The 15595-nt window shown below is 40.4% G+C and overlaps 2 protein-coding genes across 2 annotated transcripts; both read right to left on the minus strand.

The window, feature by feature from the left end:
- Window positions 1-951: 951 nt before the first annotated feature.
- OTOR (otoraplin) lies at window positions 952-5189 on the minus strand. The gene is made up of 4 exons (XM_008935880.1): window positions 5066-5189; window positions 4483-4622; window positions 3782-3892; window positions 952-975 (listed from the first exon to the last, which is right to left on the minus strand). The coding sequence occupies exons 1-4, from the start codon at window positions 5187-5189 to the stop codon at window positions 952-954; spliced, it is 399 nt and encodes a 132-aa protein (XP_008934128.1).
- Window positions 5190-7689: 2500 nt separating this feature from the next.
- Window positions 7690-15587, minus strand: SNRPB2 (small nuclear ribonucleoprotein polypeptide B). Its single transcript, XM_008935881.1, has 6 exons — window positions 15496-15587; window positions 12787-12959; window positions 11229-11369; window positions 10021-10074; window positions 8385-8473; window positions 7690-7930 (listed from the first exon to the last, which is right to left on the minus strand). The coding sequence occupies exons 1-6, from the start codon at window positions 15557-15559 to the stop codon at window positions 7771-7773; spliced, it is 681 nt and encodes a 226-aa protein (XP_008934129.1). The 5' UTR covers window positions 15560-15587; the 3' UTR covers window positions 7690-7770.
- Between the last annotated feature and the right edge of the window lie 8 nt (window positions 15588-15595).

Genomic DNA, 15595 nt, shown 5'->3' on the forward strand with positions numbered 1-15595 from the left:
ATCAGCAGGATACCCCCCTCCTGTTGACACACTTGAACATGAGCAAGGTTACAGAATCGTTTTGGTTGGAAAAGACTTTTAAGAGCATCCAATCCAACCGTTAACCTAACGCTGCCAAGCTCACCACTAACCCATGTCCCTAAGCACATCATCTACACATCTTTTAAATCCCTCCACAGATGGTGACTCCACCAGCTCCCTGGGCAGGGGGTTCCACTACTTAACGACCCTTTCAGAGGAAAAAAAATTTCCTAATATCCAGCCTAAGCCTACCACAGCAAAATTTGAGGCCATTTCCTCTTGTCCTATCACTTGTTACTTGGATGAAAAGACCGACCCTTACCTCGCTACAACCTCCTCCCACAGAGCTGTAGAGGGTGATGAGATCTTTCCTGGTACTACCCCATCCTCCCATTTCAGCCCATGTCTCTGAGCCACAGTGTCAGCTTGAACATGCACACATGACAGGCGAGTTACTCATTTTGACACACTACTAAAGTCCATGTTTTTTTACTGGCCATTTCTCAGCTGTTGAAAAGCTTGCAACAAAACCGATTTATTCCAGAGCCACAGGTGGCTCACCCAAGGAAGGTATTTTTAATATCTAATACATGGTATAAGGTTATGGCAGGAAAATACAGGTCAAGATCACACATCCAATCCCAAACATACACTATACCACACAGACTTGCAGCAATCCAAAGGCTATTAGCTTTATTAACAAGCAACAAACTATACGTAGGTAAAAAATTTCTAAAGAACAAATCCCACGTGGGACTATTTACCCATCCCAACCTTCTGTAAATGAAAACTTTGGTTTTTTTGAAGAAAGGTTACTTGTTTCACAAACATAGATTACAGGAAGGTCTGTGTGTTCACGGAGGGTGTCCAGGTTTCCTCCTGTTGGCTTTCCCTGGTAGCAGCCGAAAGATTACCTGGCTGCTTCCAGTGCTAGTCACAGAAGAAATCCATGTCCTGAAAAAGAGAGTTGAAAGATGTTTTTAGATTACTGGAGGATTGACGTTGCTTTAGCAGCCCCCAAAGGTGCATGAGTAGATGCAAACACAGAATACACTATAATATACTCAAAGTACACATGATATACTCAAAGTATTCTGGAAAGGAAAAAGGTCTTTTGTCTTCCGACTCCTTTTCCACAGCTCAGATCTCCCTTTTTTTTGTTTTGTATTCCTATCTGGATTTGTTAGTCATGTACAAACCTTTATCCTTAAACAAGTTCCTAATTGCACATGAAAAGAATGCCTGAGACTGAGGCTATGCAATACACTTGCTACAGACAAATGTGGCTAGAAAATAAATGCCAGTATTTTGCTTGAAAACTTCCAGCATGGGATAGACTTCAACAGCTTATTGCTTTCATCTGACTTTCTGCTATTATCTGATATGGCTATGTAGATCTTGATTCTGCTGCAGGGAATTATCACACTGTGATGCTCCAACTGTACAGCACTTACATTAGACCAGCGTATCACATAGAGCTGTCCACTGGCAGCACAAGACAGGTTGCTGTATCAGAGCAGATGCTTACTGGTAATGAAAGTACTCTCATCTCAGCCAGCAAATGGCCAATTTTAAGTGATTGAGGGAAGGCAGGCAATCCAACACTGCTTTGTAGTACACACAGTCTATTGTGTTGAGTCTATTGTATTCAGGTTGTTCAATGGCTCAGAAGTAGCAGCACTGTTGGGGAGAAGGAGGAATCTGCTAAGATTTATTGCTCAACCAGCAACAAACAGGCATGGATTACCCAGAGCTGCACAAAAAGATGCTGAGGGAAGTTCACAGGCAGAAACATTTATTAGCAGGGTCTATAGCTGATAGCATACATTGACTCTAACAGTGAAAGTCTCTTGGGGAATGTGGGGGCAGAAAAAAAAAGGGTGAATTCAGAGACACAGAGGCCCCCAAGCTGATGTCCTCTCTCAGTTTTTCCTCCAGTGCAGCAGGTGCCCCCCCCCAGTACTTTTCCCCATCAAATTCCCTACCAGTTGTGCCTCCATGCAACGCCACTTGTGTGTGCCACCCGGTGCTTCAAACAGGGGCAGGTGCCACATGCTGACCAATCACAAAGCTTTGGGCATCATCAGGTCCCCTCATACAAACGACAGCCCCTTCCCAAGAGAGCCCATTGTAACATCAGCATGGGGCTTTGCAGATGCCAGGCCAGGAAAGCAAGGAAAAGTCATTGCTGGTGGCTTGGTGGAAGGTCACAGAGCTGTGAGGCTTGCAGATGGAAGGCTGGTGGCATTAGAAGAGTCTACATCAGCACGCAACACTCTGTGTAACGCAGCACCTTTAAGGGATATTTCTGGAGCTAGCAACGTGCCCAGACACAGATTGGTCAAGATGGGCTGTAAACTGCTTTAAATGTGACCTTAGAAAGAACCTTAAGGTCGGTCGCATTTGCAACATACAGCTGAGAGCAGTAGAACAAGGAAAAGAACACGTCTGTATTGCTCTGTTTTCATTGCAGGGTTCCTGCATAGCAAGAAGATGAACTAAGAGTGAAATGACTGTGAAAGTCTGTGTCAGTAGTTTTGTGAAGGAAAACGACTGGCCAATTAAAGTTCTAAACTGCAGCTGACAACAGCCCATGGTGGCCTGCAAGTGAGCCTGCAGGCTAAAGCATCCCTTTAACCTGCCCCTCCTTCCAGTTCTGCTTGTCATGCAGCAGGCTGGCTGTCATATTGTTGAGGAAAAAAGCTTAGAAACATATTTTAGTCATTCCTTCATGTTCTATGACTAATTAATTGCTGCAGTGTTTCTGGGCCAGATTCAGAATAACCTAAGCTGTCAAGGAAAGCAATCACTTATCCAAGCTTTGCACTTCCTCAAATAAAGCTTGTCTGGCACCTTACAACACAAATCCCAGCGACTACTAACATGAAACAAAACTCCTCCTTCCACTTATTTCCCCTGTGCTAATGAAACCCATGCAGTAATCTGGACCTGGGATTAAAGACTCCGGATAAAATTTCAAGATTGACACACTAATTGTACTTTGCCACACACTTCAAAATGGCATATAGTTAAATATTCATTGGTGTTGAGGGTAATTACTGGAAATGTACCACTCAATTTGTTTTTAAGCATTATAAAAAGCTTAGAAATAAGCTACCAGTAAGTACCCCTTGTAAGCCAAACCATACCAGCCTCTGAGAAAGGAGCCTCCTCTCTGACTCCTCTGTGAAGTGTTTCAGATATTCAGTAAAATTATTAAGTGTCTGGTGTATAAGACACTGCTGTATGCAATCAGGGACAATCACTCTTTCAGAAATACAGCCTACTTACACAACATTAACGTGTTTCCAAAAGCTTCTTAATGTACCAATGACTTGATTATGAGAAAGTAAGCGTGCTTTCAGTAAATCAGAAGTTCTGATGGTGTCCATCTATACATACAATTAATAGAAAGTGCACTTGTACACTCTACTGAAGTACGCAGCACAATATCCAGACCCTAAAAAATGAAAGCTTTGAGTAAAACATATGTGGCCTTGAAGGAATACTATTCAAATCAATAGGAACTCTAATAGGATCAAGCCCTTAATGCAGCATTTGCAATGTCTGCAGTATCAGAGCTTATGTTAGGGATTTTGTGGATGCTATTTGCCTGTATAAAAGGCCCAAAGAGTTGATCCCTAAGCATCTGTGATATGCTACAATCAACTGCCACAATTATGATTTGTTTTTACAGCAAATTAGCATTACACAGCCAAGCATAATTATATAGCCAGCTGGGCTTTTGCAAATTCCTTACCGTTGTAGGAATAGTCTTATTTGCTTCTTGATAGACATGTTGTTCTGAGACTAAACTGCTAGGGAAATAACCAACTGTCCCCATATGGTCTTCATACTGTTCTCCATAAACCTTCAAGCAAGGAGATGTATAATTAGGTACCTTAAAACAGTCCTTATCTGGTTTGAGCTGGTTCATAATTTAGTCAAAAGCAGTTACTAATAGTGTCTTTTACTCTGGTATTAGATTTCCTAGTTTCCAATTAGCTGGCACATGAAACGAACCATTACCACAAGTTCTGATTCAGGCATACGTTTTCTGGAGTAAATGAATACCACTTAATCTGGAAATTTTTAATAAATGCAGCTAATATTTATCTTTGCTTCCCTTAAATTTAAGGGTTTTATGATGAACTGTGATAAAAGTTGTCTCCTTCATACTTTCAGCAAGCAGCCATGGAAAAGAACTGTCGAGCTCTTCCATTAAGGTTCAGTTCATAATTACCATATAGTTATTTCATTACCAAAAAAAAAAAAAAAAGAAAAAAAAGAAATCCCAACTTTAAAACCCTCAAGACTCCTCAATCAGTTTAAACATTCACTTTGAAAAAGGAATTTCTGCTTTGAAACCCACAAATAGCTCAGCATTAGCATCCATTTCTTAATAGAAATTCATGTTAATCTACTTCTGGTTTGCTCATATACACAAGAATCTCCTCTTACACTTCCAGCCCAGTATTCTCCAGAGTCTTTTTCTTTCACTAGTTTTGAGTAAACATAAATCAACTGCCCTTTTTTAACATTAATGAATCTGCAGTCTGAAGCATTATAATCCTCTTCTGCTCTGGCAAGGGAAATGGTGTCTAGAGAAAAAAAAGAAGAAAAATTAAGTGGATAAATTTAAATACATATATACTTTTAGAGAGAGAAGTATAAACACATGCATGCTTGTATGCACACATGTGAAATTATTTCTACAGAAAAAAGTAGATTATCTTGAAATTCATTCTGCTCATTTGTTTTCCAGTAAGCAACAGCTTAAGAATCTTCCATTTCACCATAGTAGAAGTTACCATCTTTCTCTCTACACTCACCTCTTGAGAAAAAAATCTTTTATAAACCCCTTTTTTCCAGTAAAACTGCATGTGACATTCCACATAAAACCTCCCACTCTGCTATTAGAGTTGACAAGCCAACACAAACTTAACACAGCTAAATAAGCAGTTTTCCCCCACAGTACTTCATCCAAACTGTACAGTCATTTTTGAGCCTATTTTCTCCTCAAAATTAAAGCAGAATTACTTACAGACACAGTCGTCATCAGCACACAGCTTCTCGCTGGCGAGCTTGTCCATAAAAGCTCCAGTGACGAGAGGACACGTTAACCCGAGATACAAAAGTAAAACCACCAGATAAATGTGCTGTGGCATTTTCCTTTGCTGCAGCACTTGCTGAACTCGTGCCGGGTCCAGCCAGCCCCATCTTTTATGGAAGGGGCAGACAGCTGGACAAACACGCCGGGCCAATGGGAAGGGGTCCGGGCGACATTCCGGACTCCCACTAGAGGAGCCGCAGGCGGGAGGAAGACCTCGGGGTCCTCTCATGAAACCCAATCCCTTCCCAAAGCCATTCTGCATTAACATTTTAATCAGAGTGTTTATTATTTAAACATTTTAAGCCTTCCTGTTGTTGTCTGTAGGCTTAATCCTACCACAAATAAAGTTTGAGAATGAAAATTAAGTCAGACCCGTGGTAAGCAGCAAAGGAAATTACATCCTTTGAAATCCTCGAGTTCTTCGTTTTCACAAATGCTTACTGACAAGCATAATCTCTGCTGGACTGTAAAACCTCAATAGCAGAGACTCCCCTGTTACAGTCTACAAAAAGGACCTACTAGGAGCACACCACACAGACATAAACAATCACTAAGGAGTTGAAACCCAGTAAAAAGGCTTGTGGTTTTCAAAGCAGCAACTCCGTTTTCAAAGTGAATGTTTAAACTGACTGAGGAGTCTTGAGGGTTTTAAAGTTTTTAAGTGAATTAAGGTGAAGAGTGCTGGTATGCAACCGTAGCCTCATGTGCACACCAGTGGGATGCAAGGATGGCATAATTAATGCCTATAAAATTTTGACTGCAGAAATTAAAACATAATGTTTGTGAGAGTAACAGTCACTTTTGTGCCTGTATAGGCCCACTGAAATAATGTTCACTTGCAAGTATTAGAATACTTGTGAAATCATACACACAAAGAAAGCACTTAAAAAAGAAAACATACCTCTATGGAGCTATGACAGCAATCAAGATGACACCAAAAGGGGCATCATCTTGCCACGTACTCTGGGAGCACAAGATGAAACATTTTCCAGGTCTTGTGCATAGAGCAGAGGCTTATGTAGCTAGCTTTATGCTCACAGATAACACAGCACTTGCTGAGAAACCGAGTGGACATGCCAGAACTACAAAGTAGACCAAGATTTTATAAAAAAAGCAAGTTGCCTGAACTACTCCTAAGGGAAATCATGCTAACTCTATCCTATTACTTCTTTGTCTGAAAGGGTAGCGAGTGGCCTCGCAGAAGCGGCACTGAAGTGAGGAATGGTCCAACAGGAAGTGGGCAGATTCAGGCTGGATGTGCGGAAGAAGTTCTTCACCATGAGAGTGGTGAGACCCTGGAATGGGTTGCCCAGGGAGGTGGTTGAGGCCCCATCCCTGGGGGTCTTTAAGGCCAGGCTGGATGAGGCTCTAGACAGCCTGATCTAGTGGGAGGTGTCCCTGCTCATGGCAGAGGGGTTGGAACTGGGTGACCCTTGTGGTCCCTCCCAACCCTCACAGATTCTGATCTGTTTTAGCAGAGGACTTTAGAGCCCTAATGGCTCAATGGTTGGACTTGATGATCTTGGAGGTCCCTTCCAACCTAAATGATTCTATGATTCTATGACAAGCACTGTATGACTGCTTCCACTCAAACATTCACCTCCAAGGGTCTGACTGCAAACCACCCACCCAAAACCATGCAACAGCTATGGCAAGAGTCACCAAAAATATATTTTAAGTAAATTTCATTATTCTCTTAACCTAAAATATCTAAGTCTTCCATCATCTGAATAAAACACTTCAGCTTTCAAAGTGATTTTTGCACCCAAATATTAAGAACAGTTACAACTCACATCACTACTTCTGATTATTTCACTGCATTCAGTGTAAGACGTGTAAAAGTTTTTGACAAATGGAAAACAACCAACCAGCCCAGAAGCATTAGGACATGTACTGGGAAAAACCTGCCTAAAAATGGACCACCAGACTCATCTGCATTGTCTTTTTAAAAGCAAGAAAGTACTTCCTAAATGATTTATTAAAATCAATGGTAATAAGAAGGCTGTCAAGATCAGAAAAGAAGACAAAAGATAAACTTTTATGTCTCTTCTGTGGACCTGCCTCTACTACCAGCCATCATCAGAGACAAAAACAAGTTGAACAGCAGTGCTGTCAAACTGCTATCAATTTCTACCCATACCTGGGGAAAAAAAAAAGAAAACCACTAATGATAAGTTGTTTTTCTTAAGTGACAAAATTATTCTTGTTGAAAAGCAGCTGTCCCCTTGATAATGAGGCTGAAGATTGAGTGCTGCATTTATTCTGAATATGCTGACATTTAGAAACTTTTTGCTCTGGAAAGGCAGCTATTTTTCCAGCACCCACGCCTGAAAAATGAATGTCACCTCATAAGTAGTTAAACCAGCACACTGGATAAGCCCTGCAACCCTAACAGTTCAATAATAAGACAGATTCAAGGAAAAACGTGGCTTGAAAACAGTACAGACTGATTTTATTTTATAAAAATTAGTATTTCAGCACAAAAAAAATGTACTATTCAGTAGAACTGTGGAAATCCTACATCTGTCCTGGCCGTTGTGGTGATTTTACACAAGTTTTCTGCAGAGAGCAGCAAACATGCTAGCTGATCAAAGTCACCACTGTATTAAAAAACCAACTATCCACAGAATATCTGGTTATTTCTTCGCGTAAGTGATTTTCATGGCATGAGACGGAGTGATCTTGAATCCCTGGAGAGCATCTCGAGCAGCTCCTGCTTGATTCTCATTTTCAAACTCCACAAATGCGATGTCGTGGCGCCCAGGCACCAAACGTACTTCTTTGAATCCAGGAAACCTTTAAAATAAGGTGGAAGAGTCAGGTCATATTTCCGAGTTTGATAACACAGCTCTCTTCAGTGCCCATAAGACCTTATCATAGGCACTGACTAATGAAAGACTTAAACTGAAGGGCTTCACATGTCCAGCCCTTCAAACCATGCCTCAATTAAGGCTCATTATGTGGAAGCAATTTAATCAGCCTTGTGCACATACGGAAGCAAGTAAAGCTAGTTTTACAACTCCTCCTGCTGTTGTAAAGTCTCTAACATTACAGTCAGCAGCTTAAGTCCAGTGCAGATTTGATGACTCCAAGTCATCAGGAGTGACATCTGTAATCCTGGCAGTAAGACAAAGAACTGAAATACCTTCAGAAGAAACTCTTATTTCCAAAGAGTCAGCTTGCCAACTGAGAAAAAGCATACAGGTAACAGAAGAATTCAAAGGAGAAGTCCCTTCTATTCAAAACTTACTGATTGAATAACATGGACAGCATCATCTCATTGGTTTCCTCAGGCAAGTTATTAAGGAAAAGGATATAGTTTGGTGGGTTATCAGGCACCTGCAACAACAGAAGATCAAAGCTCAGAAGATTATACACAGCTCTCTGTTCCCTGTCTGCACAATCACTCCAGTCAAGCCTCATGAATCCTTATTTCTTCTCATAACACTGCTAGCTGGACTTCAGAATACCTTCATGCAACATGCAGACAGAGCCCCTTGGTTCTTTTACAAGGAGAGATTAATTTGGAGATGCTCTTATGCCCACAGAAATCACAGTCTCTTAGATGCCTTATTTAGACTCGGCTGGTAACTGCAGTACTGCCAGCACTGCCAGGGTGGCACCGTGGTGCCCAAGCACCATGGCCAAGTGCTGACCAAGACGTCTGTATGGCAGGGGAAGAACCTATGAAAGACTCCCATCCTTTTGGAGGAGCAGTGGGAGGTCAAGATAAATACGCTGTTCATCTGCAGGAGTAACAAAATACAGAATATCTCTGGGCAACAGATACCCACTAAAATCTCATGGTTTCACCACAGTGTTCTACACAAATGTATTAATTAGAAACTCCACTGGATTTAAAGCTTTAGCATCTTTAACAGATTTGCCTGCTAATACAAATTTGTAGCATCCCACCAGACACTAGGCTGAGTAGTCAAGGCTGGGCTGAAAGGCTGAAATCTCCCTAAGTCATCATGGAGATTACAAAAATAAAAAGAAACCAGACACCACAACTTCAAACCTCCTAACAGTGGTACCAAGTAAATTAAATGCCTCAGCAGAACAATTCCCTTCAGCTGCTGAAAATATTCCAGGAAGTGCTATTAGAAAATAAACTTGTGAAGTTCAATCAAACACCAAAATATGCAGCTCTGTGCTTCGATACAAACTGACATACACTAGTGTGCCTTGTTACAAATGATACCTGAAAGAAAAGCCAGGCTGGGAGCAAAACATTTCCCCTGTGGATTACATATGCAGTTCTCAACAACAGCACTCAAGAAAGAGGCACAGGGCAGGCAAAGAGATTCTTCTGTACTATTTACCCTCTGGCAAATCCTGGCTCTTTAGTACCTCCACTTCTAACACACATCAATCATTTAGGTCACTGAGCAGACAAGAGGAGTGAAGCACAGGGAGCTGCTGCTACATCTCCACACAATCCTTTGGAAAATAAGACGCTTAAGAGGGGGGGAAAAAAACCCAAGTGAGCAGATCACCATCAAACTCCTGCAAAGAAGTGTGATAGCCTGGCACCCTGTGCAGTCTTCATCCTTTTCTACTGCTAGAGCAAAATAAGTTAAAGGGAATTTATAAACAGCAAAATGTGTACCATGCAGAGTCCAAATTTAATAACCAAATAGCATCTGCTCATCGTGTGGTTGTCTGTGCAACAATGAGAAACTGCAGATTTTCAGTTCATGCCAACCAGATACAGTCAAGTGGCATCTCTTCTGTTTAGTGTGATTTAACTGCCAGACAGTTGAACCTCACAGAACAAAAGGGAAGCTGTAAAATATATCCTCAAGTTTCCATGTGTAACAAACTATTATTCATAGAGAAAAATTTTAAACATTATTGCTTTCAGTCATAAGAAAAGACATTACCTGCTGATTCTGTGCTGCTGTCCCTGGGGCATTGGCTGAATTTTGTGTTGCTCCCTAGGAAGTACAAAATAGATTCACAAAGGTCTTCTGTTAGAAATATACCAGCACACATCACCATGTTTCTGTACAACTCAAGAAATATGTTAAGTTTTTTTCTAAGCTACAACCTAAGCAACATTTTTTGCTTACAAAATACTTCCCCCAAAGGGAGAAGTAATGCATGAGAATTCTGCTGAACTCAAAACCCAAGCAATCAAAGAAAAAACATCAGTAATATCTGATCTGATTAATGGCTGAGTCAACAGATAAATCAAATCACTATTTCTTTGCATTATAAAATCTGGTTTAATAGACAGGAAGGAAGAAGTTTTGAAAAATAAAGGCCTAGACAGGACATACCTAATAGTATAAAAATAGGTGTCTCCACTGAGGACTCCAGTTTAGCGAGGATAACTAAACCTATCACCATTATACATGGTAACAATTATTTCTTATTAAAATCTTTTTACTTAAGAATTGACTTTTTAAAAAATATATGCTGAGAAATCAGAATATTCTATTTAGAAAATATTGCTTTCTACAAACACTCTTTCTCCTTGACACCAATTTGTGCCTTAGCAGGAAGTGCAGTTAAATAACACAACATTCCAACTCTGTGCTTTGATGTTTTCTGCTGTACTTCAGCACATAAATGACTAAATGAAGTTAGTTTAGGCCAGGCCAACCCTTAGTGGACACACATTCCAAGCCAACTCCTTTTCATCTAACTGTAAACGAATTATCTTGTGCCCATTTACCACTCTTCAGTGCTTATAGAGCAAACAGGGCATTAAAACACTGAAGGGAAAAGCTGGTTGAGCATTTGAAGCTGGCATTAAGCATAAGCACACACCACCCCTTTTATTTTTTTTTTCCCCTTATGTTTAAAAAGAGGTTAGTTTCTACTTTGGTTTATTCTACCTTTACTCCACATCTTTATTTTCATATGGTAATAGGGAACAAAGGGAAAAAGAAGAAACAGCAAGAACTATATCATCAGCCCACCCTCCTTCAGCTTCTAGTGAGTGCTCACGAGTACAAAGTATCAACAGACCACAACTTAGAGAATTGAGAAGTGCCAAAAGACAATACTTAGACCTAAAAAACTCAACTTAAAACAGCCTCTGTGCTTGTTGTTTTTCACTTTTTTAAACAGAGAAGCAGCTTACCTGGATAATCTTTTTATTTGCTGCATTTGCTGACTGCTCCAGAGATTTGGCCTTTTTCTTTTCCTTCCTTTTTTCCTTATCAGCAAATGTCCCACGCATTTTAGAGATGATGTCAGAGTCTGTTTTTGCATACTGAATACGCTTTTTAAAGGGAAAAAAACCCAGTATATTTTGCAGTTAATGATACTGAACATTTTCCACCACTTTCATCAACTGTGTTCTACTGTGCATTCACTTTTTTTTCCCCCCCAGGAACTTGCTGTATTAAAAATATGGTTATAAACTGTAGGTATGATTACAGAGGATCTAATTCTCCTCATTCTGAGCACAACTACAGAACACTAACAAAAATAAGATGGAAATTACTAATTTTACCTCATTGAAATTGGATCTCTGTTCATCTAACAGCATCTTTTTAACATCTGCCAAGGTAACAGATGCATAAAGCGATATAAGGACATTTGACAAAATTAGCACTAATCTTCTAAAATTACACAACAGTTGAAGGGTTTTTTTTTTAAATGCTTTTGCTGAGTGCTTAGATTGAGTATGCATGCTGCAGGCAATACTCAAAGAGGGATGTACAACTGAAAACTTATGTAGCCTTTATCTTTTTATTTCCTACTGAGTTTTACTGAGCACAAAGCTCTAAGGGTAAACGACAGAACTGAGCTTGAACAATTCCTTAAGGATTTCCTTAGAGAATCTGAAAGTGTTAATGAAAAAAAAGGCTCGTGGCTCAGCAACACAACTGTTTGTGCTCTCCTTAATGCTCAAAGCCAGGAGCTGAAAGCCATTATTAATCCATCCATCCATCACCACAGTCAAGTGGGCCATTTGCATGTATCATTATGCCTCAGAAATAGCAGAATTAAGAGATATCCAATTATCCAAGCAGGCAACAACGTGTCAATTGTTGTGCTAATCTGCACATTATCAAGTACGTGATTAAACCACGCTCTATCAGACAGCAGTGTGTTTGCTTTACTGAAGTTATACTGAAATAGTTATTTTGTTTGATGATCTGATGCATGCACAAATAGAACCAGCCATCAGTTTAAAAAGTAAACCAGTAGTCACGTCTGTTGATTTCTGGAAAGTAAAACTGCAGACATCTTCACCCTACTCACTTCAAAAAGGAAACATCATATTCTAGGTATTTCTTATTAATATAGTAGTAATCAAGGTCACTCTAGATAAATTAACTGAAATTACCTAATTTTAACAATATTCACAATTAGTTTAATTCAAGAGAAGACATGATGAGTAAAGTGGAAGTATCTAAGATCTTAAAATCTTTAATCCAGCATGGAAAAGATAAAGCCATCACTTTGGAAACCTAAATACTAAGTTCAGCCTCTGAGTGTGTTTTAACTACAGTTTCTCCAGCATCCCTTTGGCTTGCATATAAATACATTTCTTCATCAGGACATGCTGTGACTAAGGAACTGCACAATTACAAGTACTCATGGTAATTAATTCACAAGGTGGAAGTACCAAAACACTGCACAGTACCATGGCAATATTTTTCCTTTAAAAGACTGACAGAACAACTTACCATTGGTTTCCCATAAAAGGGAAAGCCTTGCAGTTGTCTCAGAGCATTGGTAGATGAGCCCAGCTCTTTAAATATAACAAAAGCCTGTCCTCTCATCTTCATAGTCTTTAAAGCCACAATGTCAACCACATGACCAAACTGTGAGAATAATGCATACAGGGACCTCTTCAGTTCTGTTAACAATAAGAAAAAATTAGATTATGACAGGGTACATGGAAATCTCCACTTCTACAGAGTGTTCTTTCCTTCAGGGACATCGTTTGCCAGCTTTAGCTCACACAGTGATGTGTTCCAGAAGTTTAGTCAAAACTGTGGCCTGAGTACAAGTTCATTTGCCCAGTTGGTGTACAAGGCTTAGTTTCACACCTCAAGTATTCAGCTAGTGAAAAAGTTGTGTAATTTTCACTTTCTTAGAATGGATGGCAGTACAAGGGTATCTGTATACATTTTTTCATATATATAAACACACATCCTCACCCATTAAAATAGGATATATGACAGCCATCAAAGACTCATGAAAAAAACCCCAATACTGTAACGCACAAGGGGAAAGAGGTGTGACTTAAAATAAAAACACAGCAAAATAATGACTACTCAAAGGCCAACTACATTTGGGAATTTTGTTTGTGACTGTTTAATCAATTCTCTCACACACATGGAGTATTTTTTCTTATTCTGGACACAAGCAGGTTTTTATGTGATCACACTTGTACCTTCAAGCCGCAATGGATTTATTTTCATTATTTAAAATCACTGGGCTACACACCAAATTAAACCTTAATATTATCCTATCATGCTAAACAAATCCTTTGTGTTATCATTCTAACTCACAGATCTGCCATATGAAGTATTTCAGCACTGTAGGAGCACTGGCTCTTTTTTATGACTGTTGAGGCTCAGTAACACCAGCACGGAGCCAGCTGCTCCTGACCCACCACAACACTCTATGTTTGTTTGGGGTTTATGAAGGTTTCTTAAAACATTTTCCTTAAAAATAACTTTTTCAAGTGTATTTAAAAAATAAAACCCACATTTGTCAGCTTTGCAAGTAATCTGAAACCCTACATTTAAAAATTAAAGCCATGAAATTTCATAATAGAGATTCACTAGTTTATAGGGCACTTAACATGCAACAAACAAAGCCTTGAGTTAAACTTATTCAGTAGAACCATCTTGACAAGTTAATAAATAATTTCTCAGCAAAGCTGTTCCCACCTTCAGATCTCTCTCTGAAACACCCTGAAGATACATTTAAGTAGTGCTAGTCCGATCCAGCTGCTTGGTTCACAACCAATAACAACTAAATTACTGTAATCACTTGAGATTACAAGCTAAGCAGGAGTATTAAGTGGATGATTCTATGAGACATTGAATATACAGCCAGATAAGGTCAAGAGTTCTTTTTTTTTAGCACTCAGAGCAGCTAAAATTCCTCAGCATGAAGTCACCTCTCTCCAGAGAGCTGAAGTACCTGCAGAGCAGTGTCTCTAACATGCTTGCTCACACCATGATCACCACTTTCCCACGGTGCTAAAACAAGTGAGGAGACAGACATTGCCATATTTCAGCAAGAGGGGACTGCTGGCCACCAAAATGTACACCAACATGCCTGTTAGCATTCATCAGATAGTCTCATTACTCGTTGTCAAGGGTTAGGGCTGGGCTGGCCACTAGATGAATGACAGATGCTCTCTACTCACCCCTCTCCTTTCCCAGAGGGCAAGAGAAATGAATAAGGGAGAGAGTATTACAGACTAGAAAAGAAAACCTGAACAGCTTTCATGAAGCAATAACAACAAAATGAGAAGATAATAATACTAAGAAAATAACTAAGTATCCCAAAGGCAATCACGTCACCCCAATGCTGTGGGCAGGCACTGGGGAAGTCCCAGACAGGACTCAGTGGAGGACACTAACTGGACTCAGGAGCCAGATTCCAGAACTGGGTTCAGGAACACATGGATTAGGATCAAAGGCAGAAGAATGGACAGAAGCCTCCTCAGACACTGGCTACTGACGACAAGAGCTTGACCCTCACGATCCCTCATATTGACACTGCATATGATGTATAATGGGATGGAATCCTTCACTGGTCAGTTTAGGGTCACCTGTCCTGTACGTTCCTCCCCTCAGGTGTGGCCTTTTACTTTCTGCACCCCCAATGTGGTACACAAGATTTATCAGTGGCTTTGGTCTGCACAGGAGCAAGCATAAGCAAGAGACTCTCTGCCCACAAGTCCTGGGTGGTAACTTTAAACATCGAGTGTTAACACTGCTAGAAGCAGACACTGTCTGCAAAAACACACTGTTAACTTCAGAAACTGTTTACTTTGAAGAGATTTATCTAACAAGTAAAATCACTGAACAGAATTGGTTCTGTTCTAACTCACAGTAGGGCACCCCTATTGTTAGTTATTCACTGACAAGCCAACCTAACCTATGCAGCTAGCTACAGAGGAGCACAAATTAGAAGCTTGCTTAGAAGCTTGGGCCCTGCTTTACAAAAAAAAGTCTTAACATTTTGCTGCACTTGTTGACTTTAGCTGCTGCTTCATCAGATACAGCGAGTGTACGACTACAGCCTGCGAGGCACTTCAGAGAGGCCCGGGAGCCCCCGGAGACAAGGCGCTGCCCAAATACCGACTAAGTGTGCATAAAGTAGCCCCGTGTGACTCGTCCGTGAGGAAGGCGAGTCGCAGACACCGATACCTTCTTTCTTGATCTTGTCATTGATGTTGTTGATGTAGATGGTGTGGTTGGGCCTGATGTCCATCCTGCGGGGCGGCTGCGGACCTGCCTGCGGGCAGAG

Source organism: Merops nubicus, unplaced genomic scaffold, assembly GCF_000691845.1.
Source record: "Merops nubicus isolate BGI_N331 unplaced genomic scaffold, ASM69184v1 scaffold29712, whole genome shotgun sequence".
Lineage (NCBI taxonomy): Eukaryota > Metazoa > Chordata > Aves > Coraciiformes > Meropidae > Merops > Merops nubicus.